This window comes from Vigna unguiculata, chromosome 9 (assembly GCF_037176805.1).
Source record: "Vigna unguiculata cultivar grain cowpea cultivar isolate G323 ecotype 2 chromosome 9, ASM3717680v1, whole genome shotgun sequence".
NCBI lineage: Eukaryota > Viridiplantae > Streptophyta > Magnoliopsida > Fabales > Fabaceae > Vigna > Vigna unguiculata.
The window spans coordinates 39,591,077-39,604,647 of record NC_140800.1 but is presented as its reverse complement, the minus strand read 5'-3'; the positions used below and the strand labels follow the sequence as shown (position 1 = coordinate 39,604,647).

The 13,571-nt window shown below is 33.1% G+C and overlaps 2 protein-coding genes across 12 annotated transcripts; one reads left to right on the top strand and one right to left on the bottom strand.

The window, feature by feature from the left end:
* The first annotated feature begins 1,140 nt into the window (after positions 1–1,140).
* On the top strand, positions 1,141–8,191 carry LOC114162535 (Protein kinase family protein). 11 transcript variants are annotated; one of them, XM_028046459.2, is made up of 16 exons: positions 1,141–1,832; positions 2,159–2,290; positions 2,384–2,457; positions 2,565–2,634; positions 2,717–2,772; positions 2,877–2,948; positions 3,297–3,391; positions 3,476–3,542; positions 3,622–3,751; positions 3,839–4,057; positions 4,152–4,294; positions 4,371–4,545; positions 4,706–4,796; positions 4,937–5,094; positions 5,230–5,418; positions 5,501–7,127. In XM_028046459.2, the coding sequence occupies exons 1-16, from the start codon at positions 1,434–1,436 to the stop codon at positions 5,558–5,560; spliced, it is 2,130 nt and encodes a 709-aa protein (XP_027902260.1). In that variant the 5' UTR covers positions 1,141–1,433; the 3' UTR covers positions 5,561–7,127. The 11 variants fall into 11 exon arrangements, 1 of the variants encoding a protein (XP_027902260.1); XR_014984424.1 differs by lacking the exons at positions 1,141–1,832; positions 2,159–2,290 and adding an exon at positions 8,022–8,191 and having other exon boundaries at positions 2,368–2,457; positions 5,501–6,525; positions 6,823–6,922; XR_014984421.1 differs by lacking the exons at positions 1,141–1,832; positions 2,159–2,290 and adding an exon at positions 8,022–8,191 and having other exon boundaries at positions 2,368–2,457; positions 5,501–6,596; positions 6,823–6,922.
* A 1,185-nt stretch (positions 8,192–9,376) lies between these two features.
* LOC114162477 (protein SAWADEE HOMEODOMAIN HOMOLOG 2-like) lies at positions 9,377–12,944 on the bottom strand. The gene is made up of 9 exons (XM_028046390.2): positions 12,759–12,944; positions 12,276–12,361; positions 12,146–12,191; positions 11,911–11,992; positions 11,389–11,449; positions 10,344–10,395; positions 10,073–10,216; positions 9,875–9,994; positions 9,377–9,786 (listed from the first exon to the last, which is right to left on the bottom strand). Exons 1-9 carry the CDS (start codon positions 12,813–12,815, stop codon positions 9,742–9,744), a joined length of 693 nt encoding a protein of 230 aa, XP_027902191.1. The 5' UTR covers positions 12,816–12,944; the 3' UTR covers positions 9,377–9,741.
* Between the last annotated feature and the right edge of the window lie 627 nt (positions 12,945–13,571).

The window sequence follows — 13,571 nt, the reverse complement described above, 5'->3', positions numbered from 1 at the left end:
AATTAATAATAATAGAATATATTCCATAAGATTCACACAAAATTTATGTATTATTCATGAAAATCACTTATTTATTAACTTTTTAATATTTAAATTCGATTTTATAACAATTACGGTTGCGGTAGAGATATAGTTATTATATATAATCGATTCAGTTTTGCCAATTAAAGGATAAGCTACATTTTCTTCTCAAATTACATTTATTGTATGGAAAAATATTACAGAAATAAAGGAAAACAAAAAACTCCAAATATATGTGGAGTATATTAGTATTTTGAGTACTTTATATCCTGTTACACCAAACTAACCACAAATGTTTACTGCATTATTTTTCTAAGTTTGAAATTAAATTGACAAAAGGGTAGATAAACTAGACCACTTTCCAACTCTCTCAATACAGAATGCAACCCTTGGTATCAGACAAATAAGACTTCTAAAATAAAAATTAAACAATATCCACACATTATTATTATTATTATTATTTGACGAGAATATATTTACATATTATATTTAGAGATGTCACGATGGGTAACTCGGTTTGATGATTCAGTTCGATCCATCACGGGTTGATCATTTAGTGAGTCAACCAAATCCGGTTCACTTATTAACAAGTTAAAAAAATTTGAACCTGATCCGATCCACCACAGGTTTGTGGGTTAAATAGTTGGCATATAGGTTCACTTACTTAAAAAAATAGAGATTTTTAATTTATTTTTTCCGTCAAAACTAAATTATAATTCTAATTAAAATCTAAATAAACTTTAATACAATCCAAATACAAACCAAAATCACAAAAATACAAATGATCTATGTGTTGGCTAAAAAAATAACCTAACATAACCCAAATACAAAGTCCAACCTAACGAAAAATACACTTACGTGACCATTTATTTACGGGTTGATGGGTCAACTCAACTCATCACAGGTTCAATCTGAATTCTAAGTAAATAGAATTAAAAATCAACTCGTATTAAAATTTATAAAAAAATTTAAACTTCGTAACAAGCAGGATTAATTCGGAAATTCCAACCCAATTTTACTGACTCTAATTATATTATTATTAAGTGTAACCATCTTTGCCACATAAGTGGCAATCTAATGAAATACAACGCCTATAAAATGCTAATTTTTTAAAAATTAGGAAAAATGAAATAGCAAATCTGTATCCATGTTTCTCTGTATCTGTACTTGAAATCTAGAACTGCAGAGAATCCTTCCGTTTCTGTTTCCCTCCACAGATCTCTAAATTTCATTCTCATCAAACCCTAATTTCGGGTTCATTATAACTCCCTCGTTATTCATTCATCACCCAACCCATTTTTCCGATTTTTTGCTGTCATTTATATTATTTAAACTTCAAAATCTGCTCTGATCGATGATTCTGGAACCTTCATGAGTCTCCCTCTTCGTCATGGGCCACCACCATCCTTACCATGTCTGAGCTGCGTACCCGAACTCGCAGAAACCGACTCGTAGACAACGCAAACGCTATCCCGATCATTCAGCCAGCCTCGCCGGCGGCCACCAGAACTCGACGGAGGAAGACATCCGCCGCGGCTGCCCGAACACGAAGGAATCGGGGACAGAACGACACGATCGCCGCCGCCGATGAAATCGTGAATGATTGTGCTGTTGTTGTTGCTGTTTGCGGAGCCAGAAATAGAAATAAAAATTTAAAAGACGAGCTGGGAGAGAAAGAGAATAACAACAATAAGATTTCGGTTAGGGTTTTTGAAGAGGAAGACATGGATGAAGACGATAGCCGTGGCCGTAGCGCAGATAAGGCTCCGGGAGCTGAAGATGAAGGCAGCACTGCCCCCCTTCCGGAGAAGGTGATTTTAGTTTGACATCTTTTCTCTGTAGTTGAGTTCTGGAAAAATTTACAAGCATAACTTTATCTGCTCAGTGTTCTGCTTATATGTCTTGTTTCTCTGTGTTATTTATTTCCTGTTGTTGAATGCTGAACATCTTACAAAAGCTTGCATGCTAAATAGTCCTATTTTGCTGCACTGAGCTCAAGTTTCGTTCTTAGATTTTATTTATTTATTGCTGTTTCTGATCTTTGGATGAATGAAATAAAAAATTTAAACCAAAGGTATATGGAATAATTTTTGTATACGATGGAAATTAATCTCTTGTGTATTTTTGTTTGCAACAGGTTCAAGTTGGTGGTTCTCCTTTGTATAAAATTGAGAGAAAACTTGGGAAGGGAGGATTTGGGCAAGTCTATGTTGGTCGGCGGATAGGACTTTCGGATTCTAGCGAACGGACTGGTGCCGGTGCCGTTGAGGTATGGTCTTAGCATGTGATCTTTGGTTTACAATTGTATTTGAATGGTACATATTGGATTTGTTGCTATCCACTTGTGCTCTAATGAATTTAGGTAGCTTTAAAATTTGAGCATAGAAGCAGCAAGGGATGCAACTATGGACCACCATATGAATGGCAGGTTTACAAGTGAGTTGAGTGTTTTTCTTCCCATGTGATGGAGTTGCTCTGCTGTGGTCTCACTTTGTTATGGATATTTAGTGCTAACTTTGCTGTGATTATGTCTTGTATTGCAGTGCATTAGGCGGTAGTCATGGTGTTCCACGAGTACATTTCAAGGGACGGCAAGGGGACTACTATATTATGGTATTTGTTCATGAATTTTTAACTGATGGATGGAGGCTTGTGGTTGTCTCTAAATGTTTTTATTACTAAACTTTAAATACAGGTAATGGATATGCTTGGTCCCAGTCTGTGGGATGTTTGGAATAACAACTCTCACACGTGAGTATCTATGTGAAATATTGAAATGCAATTATTCTTTTTTCTTAATGTTGGAGCTTTTATTTAATAGCTAAATATGTTTCTTTTTCTTTTTTGGATTTCAGCTTGTCTACTGAAATGGTAGCATGTATTGCAATTGAGGCTATCTCCATATTAGAGAAGATGCATTCTAGAGGGTGATGCTCCTTTTCCTGATTGTGTTTATGATTTGTTTCTGGTTTTTATTTTCATTCACAGGTTGGTCAGTTCAGAATGCTTCCCAATTGATGTGACCATATCATGGTCAATAATTTGTTGTTACCTTTTGATGACATAATCATGGAGAAACATATCCTATTTCTCTGAATGAGCAGCATTTGTATTTATAAAATGATTTGGGATTTATAAAATTTGGATCTGTCCGAACTTTTGATTAGGAACGCTGGATTTTATTTTCTTTCATATATGCTTGTATTGTTTAACTAAATTGATTATTGAGTGTATTTTTGTTGCAAGAACATTTCATCATTTTGTCAATATTGCAGATATGTGCATGGTGATGTAAAGCCTGAGAATTTTTTGCTTGGAACCCCAGGAACTCCAGATGAAAAGAAGTTGTTTCTGGTTGATCTTGGATTAGGTAAGTACACTACATTACCCTTGATATGTCCATTGTCAATGAACATGTCTAACCTCGTATTGCACTCCCAATTTATCTACCCAGCAACTCGGTGGCGAGATAGTTCAACTGGCCTTCATGTTGAATATGATCAACGTCCAGATGTTTTTAGGTAAGTTATTTGTTAAATATCTACAAACCTTAGTCAACATGCAGGTTTTGAATGATTATCAGCTATATTCTTGCCACAGGGGCACAGTTCGTTATGCTAGTGTGCATGCACATCTCGGTAGAACAGGTAGCAGGAGAGATGACTTGGAATCTCTTGCTTACACTCTTGTCTTCCTTCTTCGAGGTCGGCTTCCTTGGCAAGGATATCAGGTTATAACTGTTTCAAATATAATCGTTATAGTACTGATACCTAATGGTAAATGAAAATATGATTTTTATGAAGTTTTGTTGTTACAGGGAGAAAATAAAGGGTTTTTTGTCTGCAAGAAAAAGATGACCACCTCTCCAGAAATATTGTGTTGCTTTTGTCCTCATCCTTTCCGGCAGTTTGTTGAATATGTAGTTAATTTAAAGTTTGATGAAGAACCAAATTATGCAAAATATATATCCCTCTTTGATGGAATTGTGGGCCCAAATCCAAATATCAGGCCAATAAACACCGAGGGTGCTCAGAAGGTCGTCATGATATTATTACTTTAGAATTTACTATGTGTTGTTTACACTTTTAAATTCTGACTCTTACTGCCCTTTTTGGGGTATGATTGTGTAGCTTATATGTCAGGTTGGGCATAAGAGGGGGCGTTTGACCATGGAAGACGATGATGATGAACAACCAAAAAAAAGGGTTCGAATGGGAATGTCTGCTACACAATGGATTAGTGTTTACAATGCTCGTCGACCAATGAAGCAAAGGTTATATTCTGATGTTGCATATGGTTTTTCCAGTGATTTTAAACGTTGGAGCCTAAAGATATATCTTTTGGTTTAGGTATCATTATAATGTCGCTGATGTGCGGTTAGCCCAACACATTGATAAAGGGAATGAAGATGATTTATTTATCAGCAGTGTGGCTTCTTGTTCTGATCTTTGGACACTCATTATGGATGCTGGTACTGGTTTCACTGAACAAGTTTATGAACTCTCTTCCAGCTTTCTTCACAAGGTTAGCTATTTTATGTTTCAGCAGTGGCATTATTGTGATGCTGTGCTGGTGATATCATAGTATCATTTTTGTAAACTATATAGTTTTGTCTGTATTATGTTTTACTATTTTTGTTTTGAACTTAATATAAACTGACAAATTCATGTATCTGTTTTAATAGGAATGGATTATGGAACAGTGGGAAAATAATTATTACATTAGTGCCATAGCCGGAGTTTATACTGGATGCTCATTGGTTGTAATGTCTAAAGGTTAATATCCCTGAAGTCTTTGTTCTGTGTATTGTGTATCTGGGATCGTGCTTGGCTCGACTTTTGATGATCCCTTGTGCACATTTTGACTGGCTGTTTAAGCTGTCTTCTTACTTCAATTGTTTGATGAATCCTTTTAGGTACCCAGTACGTACAGCAATCCTATAAAGTCAGTGAATCATTTCCATTTAAGTGGATCAACAAAAAATGGAGAGAAGGATTTTATGTAACTGCTATGGCTACAGCTGGCAGTAGATGGGCAATTGTTATGTCACGTGGGGCTGGTTATTCTGATCAGGTCCTGCATTTTGGAAAGTCGTTTGTGATTTAGAATCCTTGTGGCATTGAAGAAAGTAATCTGATATGTATATATATATATATATATATATATATATTTTTTTTTTTTTTTTTTTCTCTCTATGCTCAAAGACAGGTTGTGGAACTTGATTTCTTGTATCCCAGCGAAGGTATTCATCTAAGGTGGGAAAATGGTTATCGCATCACCTCAACTGCTGCAACATGGGACCAGGCTGCTTTTGTTCTTAGTGTCCCAAGAAGAAAACCAGCTGATGAAACTCAGGAGACACTCCGTACAAATGCTTTTCCTAGCTCTCATGTCAAGGTAAACAGTGCATCTAATTTTCCTTTATTCATTACCAATTCTATGATCATACTTGTTGACATTTGGTGTTTTGTTTCTGCAGGATAAATGGGCAAAGAATCTCTATATTGCATCTATTTGCTATGGGAGAACAGTGTCATAACCTGCTGAAATTGAGATTTCTGGCTGACTTGCCCAAACCCAAACCTGCTTCCTCTGACTTCTATTTGGGAACTGAAGATGCTTTCTGACCAATGTTCTGAACAATGCAGTTAAGCATTAATGTATGCTAAACTTACTTTATGGTCACCATCACATATCATGATGCAAAACCTGTGCACTGTATTTCAGCTGTCAAAAATACTTGAGTTGTGAGTAAAATTAGATTGTCAATCGGGAAGAGTCTTTTGATATAAAGTTTGTACAGATCTGAACAGTAATTATTGCTATGTTGAAGGCATGTGCACAGGTTAGGCTTTTGTTTACCGGTGGTATTTAACAAATATGAACTTAGATTTTCGCGTGTGAACTGGACATTTAAGCTTTGCACCCTTGTACTTGGCCCTCTTTATTCTAGTCACTTCTGACTTAAATCTTCTTCTGGGCTTCTCCATGTCTGAATTTGACGAATAGAAAGTTGTTCATTTTGGCAGCGGTTTGTAATTGTTTAATCATTGTCATTATTATTATTGCTGCTGCGTTTTTCGTTTGTTATTATAGTTTAGTCCCAACACTGTTTGATTTGTGAGTACATCTAATGAAAGTGAAGGATGCCAATGCTTTAGTTCAATTTTTTTTTAAGAAGTATGTTTACTTTTTTTTCTTTTCCTGTTTTGTTTTTGAAAATTGTTTTTGCACTATAAGTTCAAATTCTTTCTACTTTTAAGAAAGTTGTGGTTTCTACATTTTCGATCTATTTGATTGTTTTGAATGGAATCTATCTAAGCATCATCTCAGTTACTAGATGTTTCAAATATTTTTCACTTATTTGTGTAGATAATGGTGACTTTACTATTGTTATTCTAATTACTTCTTTTGGTTTCCGAAGTCTACATGATGGGCTTCTCCTGGTCAGTCGTTCTATATGACTGGATGATCATTTTATGTTCTAACAACAAACATTGCAAGGTGCACATTTCATTCTCTACCGTCTCAATACTGATCTGTATATTTACTGAGTTACTTGACACGTCAAGCAGGTATTTAATTCTGCCTCAATTATTATTCTACTTTTTATATCGGGCAGTTAAAATATTCTTGTAGCTTGTTTTATCTAGATATGCTATATATGCATGAAACATTTAGTGATTATCTGGCTTGATTGCACTGGCTGTTTGTCATGTTGCTTCACATATTTTCTTGCTCAATAGGAATTCAGGTTGTTTCGACCATATATTTAACTTCCGTGCCTGTGGCAACTTGCAGATTTTGGTTGGTCCTTGCAATGTTATGTTGTCGGAACAACCTATATGGTCAAGGAAATCAGAAGCTGTTCAATGAACTGGTTTTTTTGGAACTATTTGCCGTATGTTATTCTCCTTTTTGAATATTTGGATCTTCTTGGGGGATTTAGGGAGTGGCTTGAACTTCAAAGTTATGTTCTGATAATACCAAAATTCTCAAATGTTGAATATCACACTACTACAATTATTGATCTTGAAGAGAAATAGTAGTGTCTCCGTGAGATGTTTGGTTAAATATGAATGATAAAAAGAATATTTTACAACAAACTCCTTTTCCGTCTTATCATCTTATAATTATTTTAGATATCAATTTATTCAACAATTGGATCCGTTACCATACTATTAGTCTAGGTTTTATCTTTTTAACAATAGATAATATATCTGGAGCAGTATGGGCTAATGAGGCATAGAGATCATATTGGAATTGGGATCCAAAGGAAACTTGGGTTTTTATTACTTGGAGTATTTTTGACTTCTTAAAGTGGAAAGTTTCTCTAATCCCTACTATAGATGTGATTTTCTGGGGTTATTTTGGTGTACAATGGTGGTACTCAGATTAGAGCCTATGATTATCTGTATGCTTCCCAGTTCCCAATCACTTTACTGGCTCTAGTGGATTATCTTTCACATCCTGTTCACTAAAAAAAATGCTATTTTTAATTTTAGGAGCTTTTCTCCTAAACTTATGTATCTGTCTTTTGTTTCCAAGGGAATGAATAGTCCATAAAAGATTGGGCTGGGCCCTAGTAAGAGTGTTCTTTTTAAGTGTTGGATCTTGGCAACTGATCAAATGGAGAGCCTTCCTCCCCCTATTTGCTCATCTTTTTCCAAGTGCAATATTGTAAGAAATGTAATAATTAACCAGAGCAATATGAAACATGATCAGGTTCTAGATTTGAGTTATCGTTTGACTATATGAATATCATGCTTGCCTTAAGAGATACCAACGTAATTCGGGATGATGCAATGGTATCCTCTAAACTGAGTCATGCTGTCTTGCCTTGATCTAAGATGGTGACTTTGGAATACATTGATGAGTGTCCTGTGGGAAAGAAAATACATGGTTTATGTCAATCTGTGTATGGACTACGCACAAGCCATATTTATTATATTCTTTTTTATGTGGTCAAATCATTTTATGTTGAATATCTATTTGATTAGGTGTTTCCCCGGCTATTGATTCTGGTATTGGAAAAGCGGTGAATTATTGTGGTATGCAAGGGCGAATCATTGTATCTGGAAGATGGAAATTAGTAGTTAAGACTCTGATGATGATGTGGATAATGTATAATAAATTTTGTAGTTAGTCATAATTATAATTGATGAGTAAATAGTGTGCTTTTTTTGTTTTTTGTAGCATCTTTTTAATGTTTGCCTAGTACAATCTTTGAATGCAATGACCATGTCATGGTTTTTAACCAATTCAATTCAAGAAGCCATAACCTTTTAAAAAGGACGTGCCACCTAATAGCTATATTCCTACCGAGAATTGACTTGGTTGTGTGAAGAAAGTAACTTGTAGTTTTTGGTTGAATTCTCCTGTAAATATTTTTGTGTATGAGGGTGCACTTTTTTATTATTACTATTATTTTTTCTTTAATTGAGTTGCTTAATTTGATTATTTTTATTGAATTAACATAATGTTCTAATAAAATATCTGGCATAATCTTTCTACTAAAAGGTCTCCCTATTTTAAAGTAACTATTTTTTTTTCACTTAAAAATACTTATGTTTTATGGTTTTATTTTAAACTAGTTTTATAAAAATTATTTTCAATGGTACTTTTTTTATGATAGAAATGCAAATATAAAGTTGTAATGGCCTGTGTTTATGTTTGTAGAAAAATTTAAAGTAGCTGATTTTGAACAAAGCAGATTCTGAATTTTGTGGGTTACTTAAAAATTTAGACTGAGGTGTATATAAATGAATTAATAATGCTTTTGTTCTCACACATGTAATAAAATTTTGACCTATTGGGCATGATGATGATGATATTATTGTTCAATAGCTTACCAGTTATCTTCTGAGTTCAGTAATTGTTGCATGAACCAGAAGACTCAAACCATAAAGTCAACTAACAATTTGAGCTATTGCTTAAAAGATATAAAGCCAAATTGGTCCCTCATTTTTTTATTAATTCTAAAATTTGTCAAATGGTTATGATTAGTATGTTTGTCATGTAAATTTTGATTTGTACATAACTGTGCTAACTTTTTGATAAAACCTTCAAAACTTTTTGATAAAACCTTCAAAATTTATATTATGATGTTATCTACATGACATATCAGATGTTGTTCCTCAGGATAAATAATTAAAACCGACTAACAAATCAACCACACTGTCTGTCGTATTTTGTAACGAGAAACTGTATTTTTCTTAATTTATTTATACAGATTAGACGGATAATTTTAGTTAATGATGATTATAGGATACATTTTATCAAATTTACTAATTCCTCTCTTGATGCACAGAATATACAAAGTCTTTATGTTACATGTATGATCACAGCAATCATATGTATTCATCAAATAAATCTTAATTCTACTCATTCAACCTTAATCATTTTGTCTGTCGTATCATTCAGTTCCAAGAACATAATAATTATCTTACCATAATGAAAAACGAAAACATCTGTTCCACAATTGAGTCACCCCAAGGGTACATAATTGAAACTTGTCTTTTGACTTGCCATAATCTACTAATAATGATAAGCAAAAAAAATCTAATTGACTATTAACCATTTTCCAATAGTTTTTTCCCATCAAAACTCCATGCCAAGTGTCAGTGCTAGCTGCTTCCTACTGCACCCAGGTTATTGGATGAATTCTTGAAAACTTGAAAACTCACTTGGGACATAGAAAATAACTCATTCCAAATACACCTAATATTTTGCTCTGCGACAAAGTCTTCTCAACCGAACGCTCTCCTGGAAATGATAAACATAACATTAAAAGCTTGTAAATTACACACAGAAACGTTAACACATTAACACATCCAATTGAAGAAATATGCACCTCACTGTTGTCATGATCATATCTTATTAAGATGAGACACCTGCAACCTCTAATATCATGCATTCTCCTTTGGATCTCTACAATCCGAGCATCAAAGTAAATAGCTTGATCTCTCCTCTCCTAAATTTCAATTGGAACTGTCGTTAGATACAGTTACCAGTGATGCAACCTAACAAGAGAAAATTCAGCCTAATTCACCTGGAAGCATAGGACAGAGTCTCCAACATTCAGGTTCGAACACTCCGAGTTTTCCAATGGTATAGAGCGTTGGCGGACTGAACTTTTAATATTGATCCACTCATCTTCCTCAGCCCCAAATCCAACAAATCTGACATGGACTTCCTTTAACAAAAGGAAAGAGTATCTCAGATGGAAAAATCTAGTAACTTCTATGAGGGAAAACAATTTATGAATTCACTAACAAGTCTTCTAACACAAAGGTATCAACATCATGATTGTTGAAACTTACAGCTTCCCCTGTGCTAAGGAATCTGTGAGCAAGAAATGCCTCAACATCATACCTGCAATTACACAGTATTTAGAAATTGCATGATTGATCAGAACAGTGATGCTTAATATAATACGCTTCTATCGCAGCAGATCAGTAAAATTTATGAGAATCAGTAATTATATTTTCAAAAACAGAATAAAAAAGAAGGAAAAGTACAGTTCAACCAATAAGAAAAAAATAAACTACTCAGAATATTTCAGCAGGGAAAGAATAATAGAGACCAAACCCCATGGTTAACCATTATAGTATTATGGTATAATTGTTAAACTTCTAAATATCTTTTCCTAGAATCAATAGAAAAAACAGCTAGCTTAGGATTTCACAAAGTGATGAAAAACAGAACTGTCCAGGTACAATATCCAACATCACCATAAAAAAAGCAGCTAGTTTAGAATTTCACAAAGTGATGAAAGACAGGAGTGTTCAGGTACAATAACCAATATAACCATCTCGTTTATTTGTATGTTAAAAAACACTATTTAAATAATCCATCTGGATCAATCCACAAGCAACTCCATAACTGTCTATTTATTAAAAAGAGGGAAAACAATTGTATTAGAACTTAGAATACAAGGAAATAATTGGATTATATAGATGCAAGAGCGCCTCCTATTTTTAAGAATATTTTTAAGAATATCTCTACAAGGGAACTCCAACAGAAGTTCTATCTTTGGAACACAATAGAATGGAGCAAATGCAAAAAGAAAGACTTGGACAAGTCCAGCCACACAGAATGTGTCTTTTCATGCTAATGCATGTCAAGGGGACACAGATATATGATCAATATCAACAATTGAAGGAACTCCAAAATAACCATGCCAACAAGCATTATAATGCACATGTGGGTTTATAATGGTGGAAAACTTTACATGAAGTTTTCTTGAATGCTTCTGAAAGGTATATATGGAACCCTTTCACTCAATAACATTAAAATTCAAAATACATCATAAACACAGATCACAAATAGAATTTGAGCTAACTGCAATAATCTCCATGTACTTACCATGCCCCGTCTTTTGATGATTTTGCTTCAAATTCCAACTCTGATGGATCTTGCATAACATCTGCCGTAAAACAATCAGTTCAGGCACACTCTCACCAGATAAAGTCATTTAATTAGGAGTTTCCTTGGATATATCAATAAATAAAAAGTCTAGCAGTTAACTATACCAAAAAGGAGAAGGAAAGTAGAAAGTGAAAAAGATCTTCTGGAGAGAATTTTGTTATCACTTTCATTTTCATATTTTGTTCAACCAAACACATCCTAATAAAATAAAGGAGCATAAAAGTCATAACTTAGGCAGCTGCAATTATATTAAATAATCAATGTTGATGATTATTTGAATACTTAAGATTGCACAGACACCAGAGACATCAAACATAAGATAGGTAACCTATCATAACTCAGGCAGCTATGACACATGCTACAATTATACTAAATAATCTAATCTTGATCATTAGAATGTTTGAAGGTAGCATAACTACTGACTATGCTGAGAACCATAAGGTCCACCAGAAGACTCACCTTCCGTATGCTTAGGAACCATCAACTCACTGTTAGGGACTTGGGGTAAGTCTTGGAGCCTTGCCTGAAACCAATCTTCAATCTAGAATTTCCTCCAAAATAAAGGATTAATGAAAAAACTATTTTAGAAAGAACAAAAATAAACAATATCTGAATACATCTGCACTATTTGAAGGATATGTATGCACAAGACATTAAGTAAATAAAATAAGAGTTAGTAAAAAAGGAAATTAACCTCTGTCCATTTTATGACCGGCTTCCCTGCGCGACCAGTGGAACGACTGCAATACTCAAACACTCCTCAATGACAATACTTCATTTATTACTAGAAAATAATCCAAAAATTATTAATAAATAAAACTCACTTGAAACTTCCAGCCAGTTTTTGGTAAAACTCTCTGCTCCATGTTACCCCTTTAGGTTCTTTCAAGAATTTTTCCATTTTCTCAATCTGTTTGTCAAGAGCAAAGCAAGTTCAAATCATTAACAGAACATGTTAAACCACACCCTCTACATTCTACAACCAGGGTTTAGAAAAGAGGTCTGCGATCTAGATTTTTAGACTGTTCAAAACTGCAAAATGTCCATAGTTATGGCTATCTAGATACAATACAAGGTATCAGTTTACTATTCACTAACTTCAAACAAGACATGCATAACATTTTTTTAAGCAATGAACCCTGAACTACAAACTTTATAATTAGTCATACTAAACTAATTCCAAATAGACCGAAAGGAACATAATTAAAGCATTTGAAAACTGTTGAATTTTTAGGGAAGACAAAAAATAAGTTCAAGAGAAAGATGTGACACTTATGGCCATTATAACTATAATATTATAATAATACCTCTGCATTTGTAAATCCAGAAAAGACCTCTCGGTTGCGAGGGCGCAGGCGGTCCATGAACTCAAAATCGTCTCTTTCAATGAAAAAACAATTTTCTATAGATTAAATTTCTCGGCTAGGAACCAACATGCATGAAACCCTAACAAAATTTTCTCTCTCTCTTTTTAGTTTGGGGGAAATGGGTTCAGTGATTTCTTCTTATTTAAATAAGTGGAAGCGACGGTCTATTTTTTAAAATAAAATAATAATAATTACATAAATTATTAATAATTTATAATTCATTATGCTATTTAAACAAGTGATTTAAAATATGATGTAATATGATGTAAGAAATCTGAATGTAACTAAATTTAGTATTTAGATACTTTATTTTTTATTTTTTATGAATTTAAAATAAGAATATAAGAGATGCATATTTAAAAAATCTTGTAAATAATAAAGAAATATAATTATTATTAGAAAATGTTTACTTTGAAATTGTTTCGATATGTATTATAATAAATATGTTTATTTTTATATTATTAAATTTTATATTGAATAAATATTTTCAAATATATAAGATGGATTTTTAATTTAAATAAGAATTTTTATTACATATACTATGTTGTAGTTAAAATTTAAAAATATTTAAAAACATTTTAGTTTGTAATGGATTAGAAAATGGTTAATTTGAAATTGTTTCAGTATGAATAGTAACTATGTTTATTTTATATTATTAAATTTATATTAAATAAATATTTTTCAAATATATAAGATGTATTTTTAATTTAAAAGTATTTTTAATTTAAAAGTATTTTTAGTACATATACTATG

What these genes read in the sequence shown, in the direction of transcription:
- LOC114162535 (XM_028046459.2), top strand. Translation starts at nt 1,434, where the DNA reads ATGTCTGAGCTGCGTACCCGAACTCGCAGAAACCGACTCGTAGACAAC. An exon ending in CGTCGACCAATGAAGCAAAG is followed by an intron (nt 4,295 to 4,370) that starts GTTATATTCTGA and finishes CTTTTGGTTTAG; the next exon opens with GTATCATTATAATGTCGCTG. An exon ending in ATTGGTTGTAATGTCTAAAG is followed by an intron (nt 4,797 to 4,936) that starts GTTAATATCCCT and finishes GAATCCTTTTAG; the next exon opens with GTACCCAGTACGTACAGCAA.
- LOC114162477 (XM_028046390.2), bottom strand. Translation starts at nt 12,815, where the DNA reads ATGGACCGCCTGCGCCCTCGCAACCGAGAGGTCTTTTCTGGATTTACA. An exon ending in AAACTGGCTGGAAGTTTCAA is followed by an intron (nt 12,192 to 12,275) that starts GTGAGTTTTATT and finishes TGAGTATTGCAG; the next exon opens with TCGTTCCACTGGTCGCGCAG. An exon ending in TCATCAAAAGACGGGGCATG is followed by an intron (nt 10,396 to 11,388) that starts GTAAGTACATGG and finishes GTGTAATTGCAG; the next exon opens with GTATGATGTTGAGGCATTTC.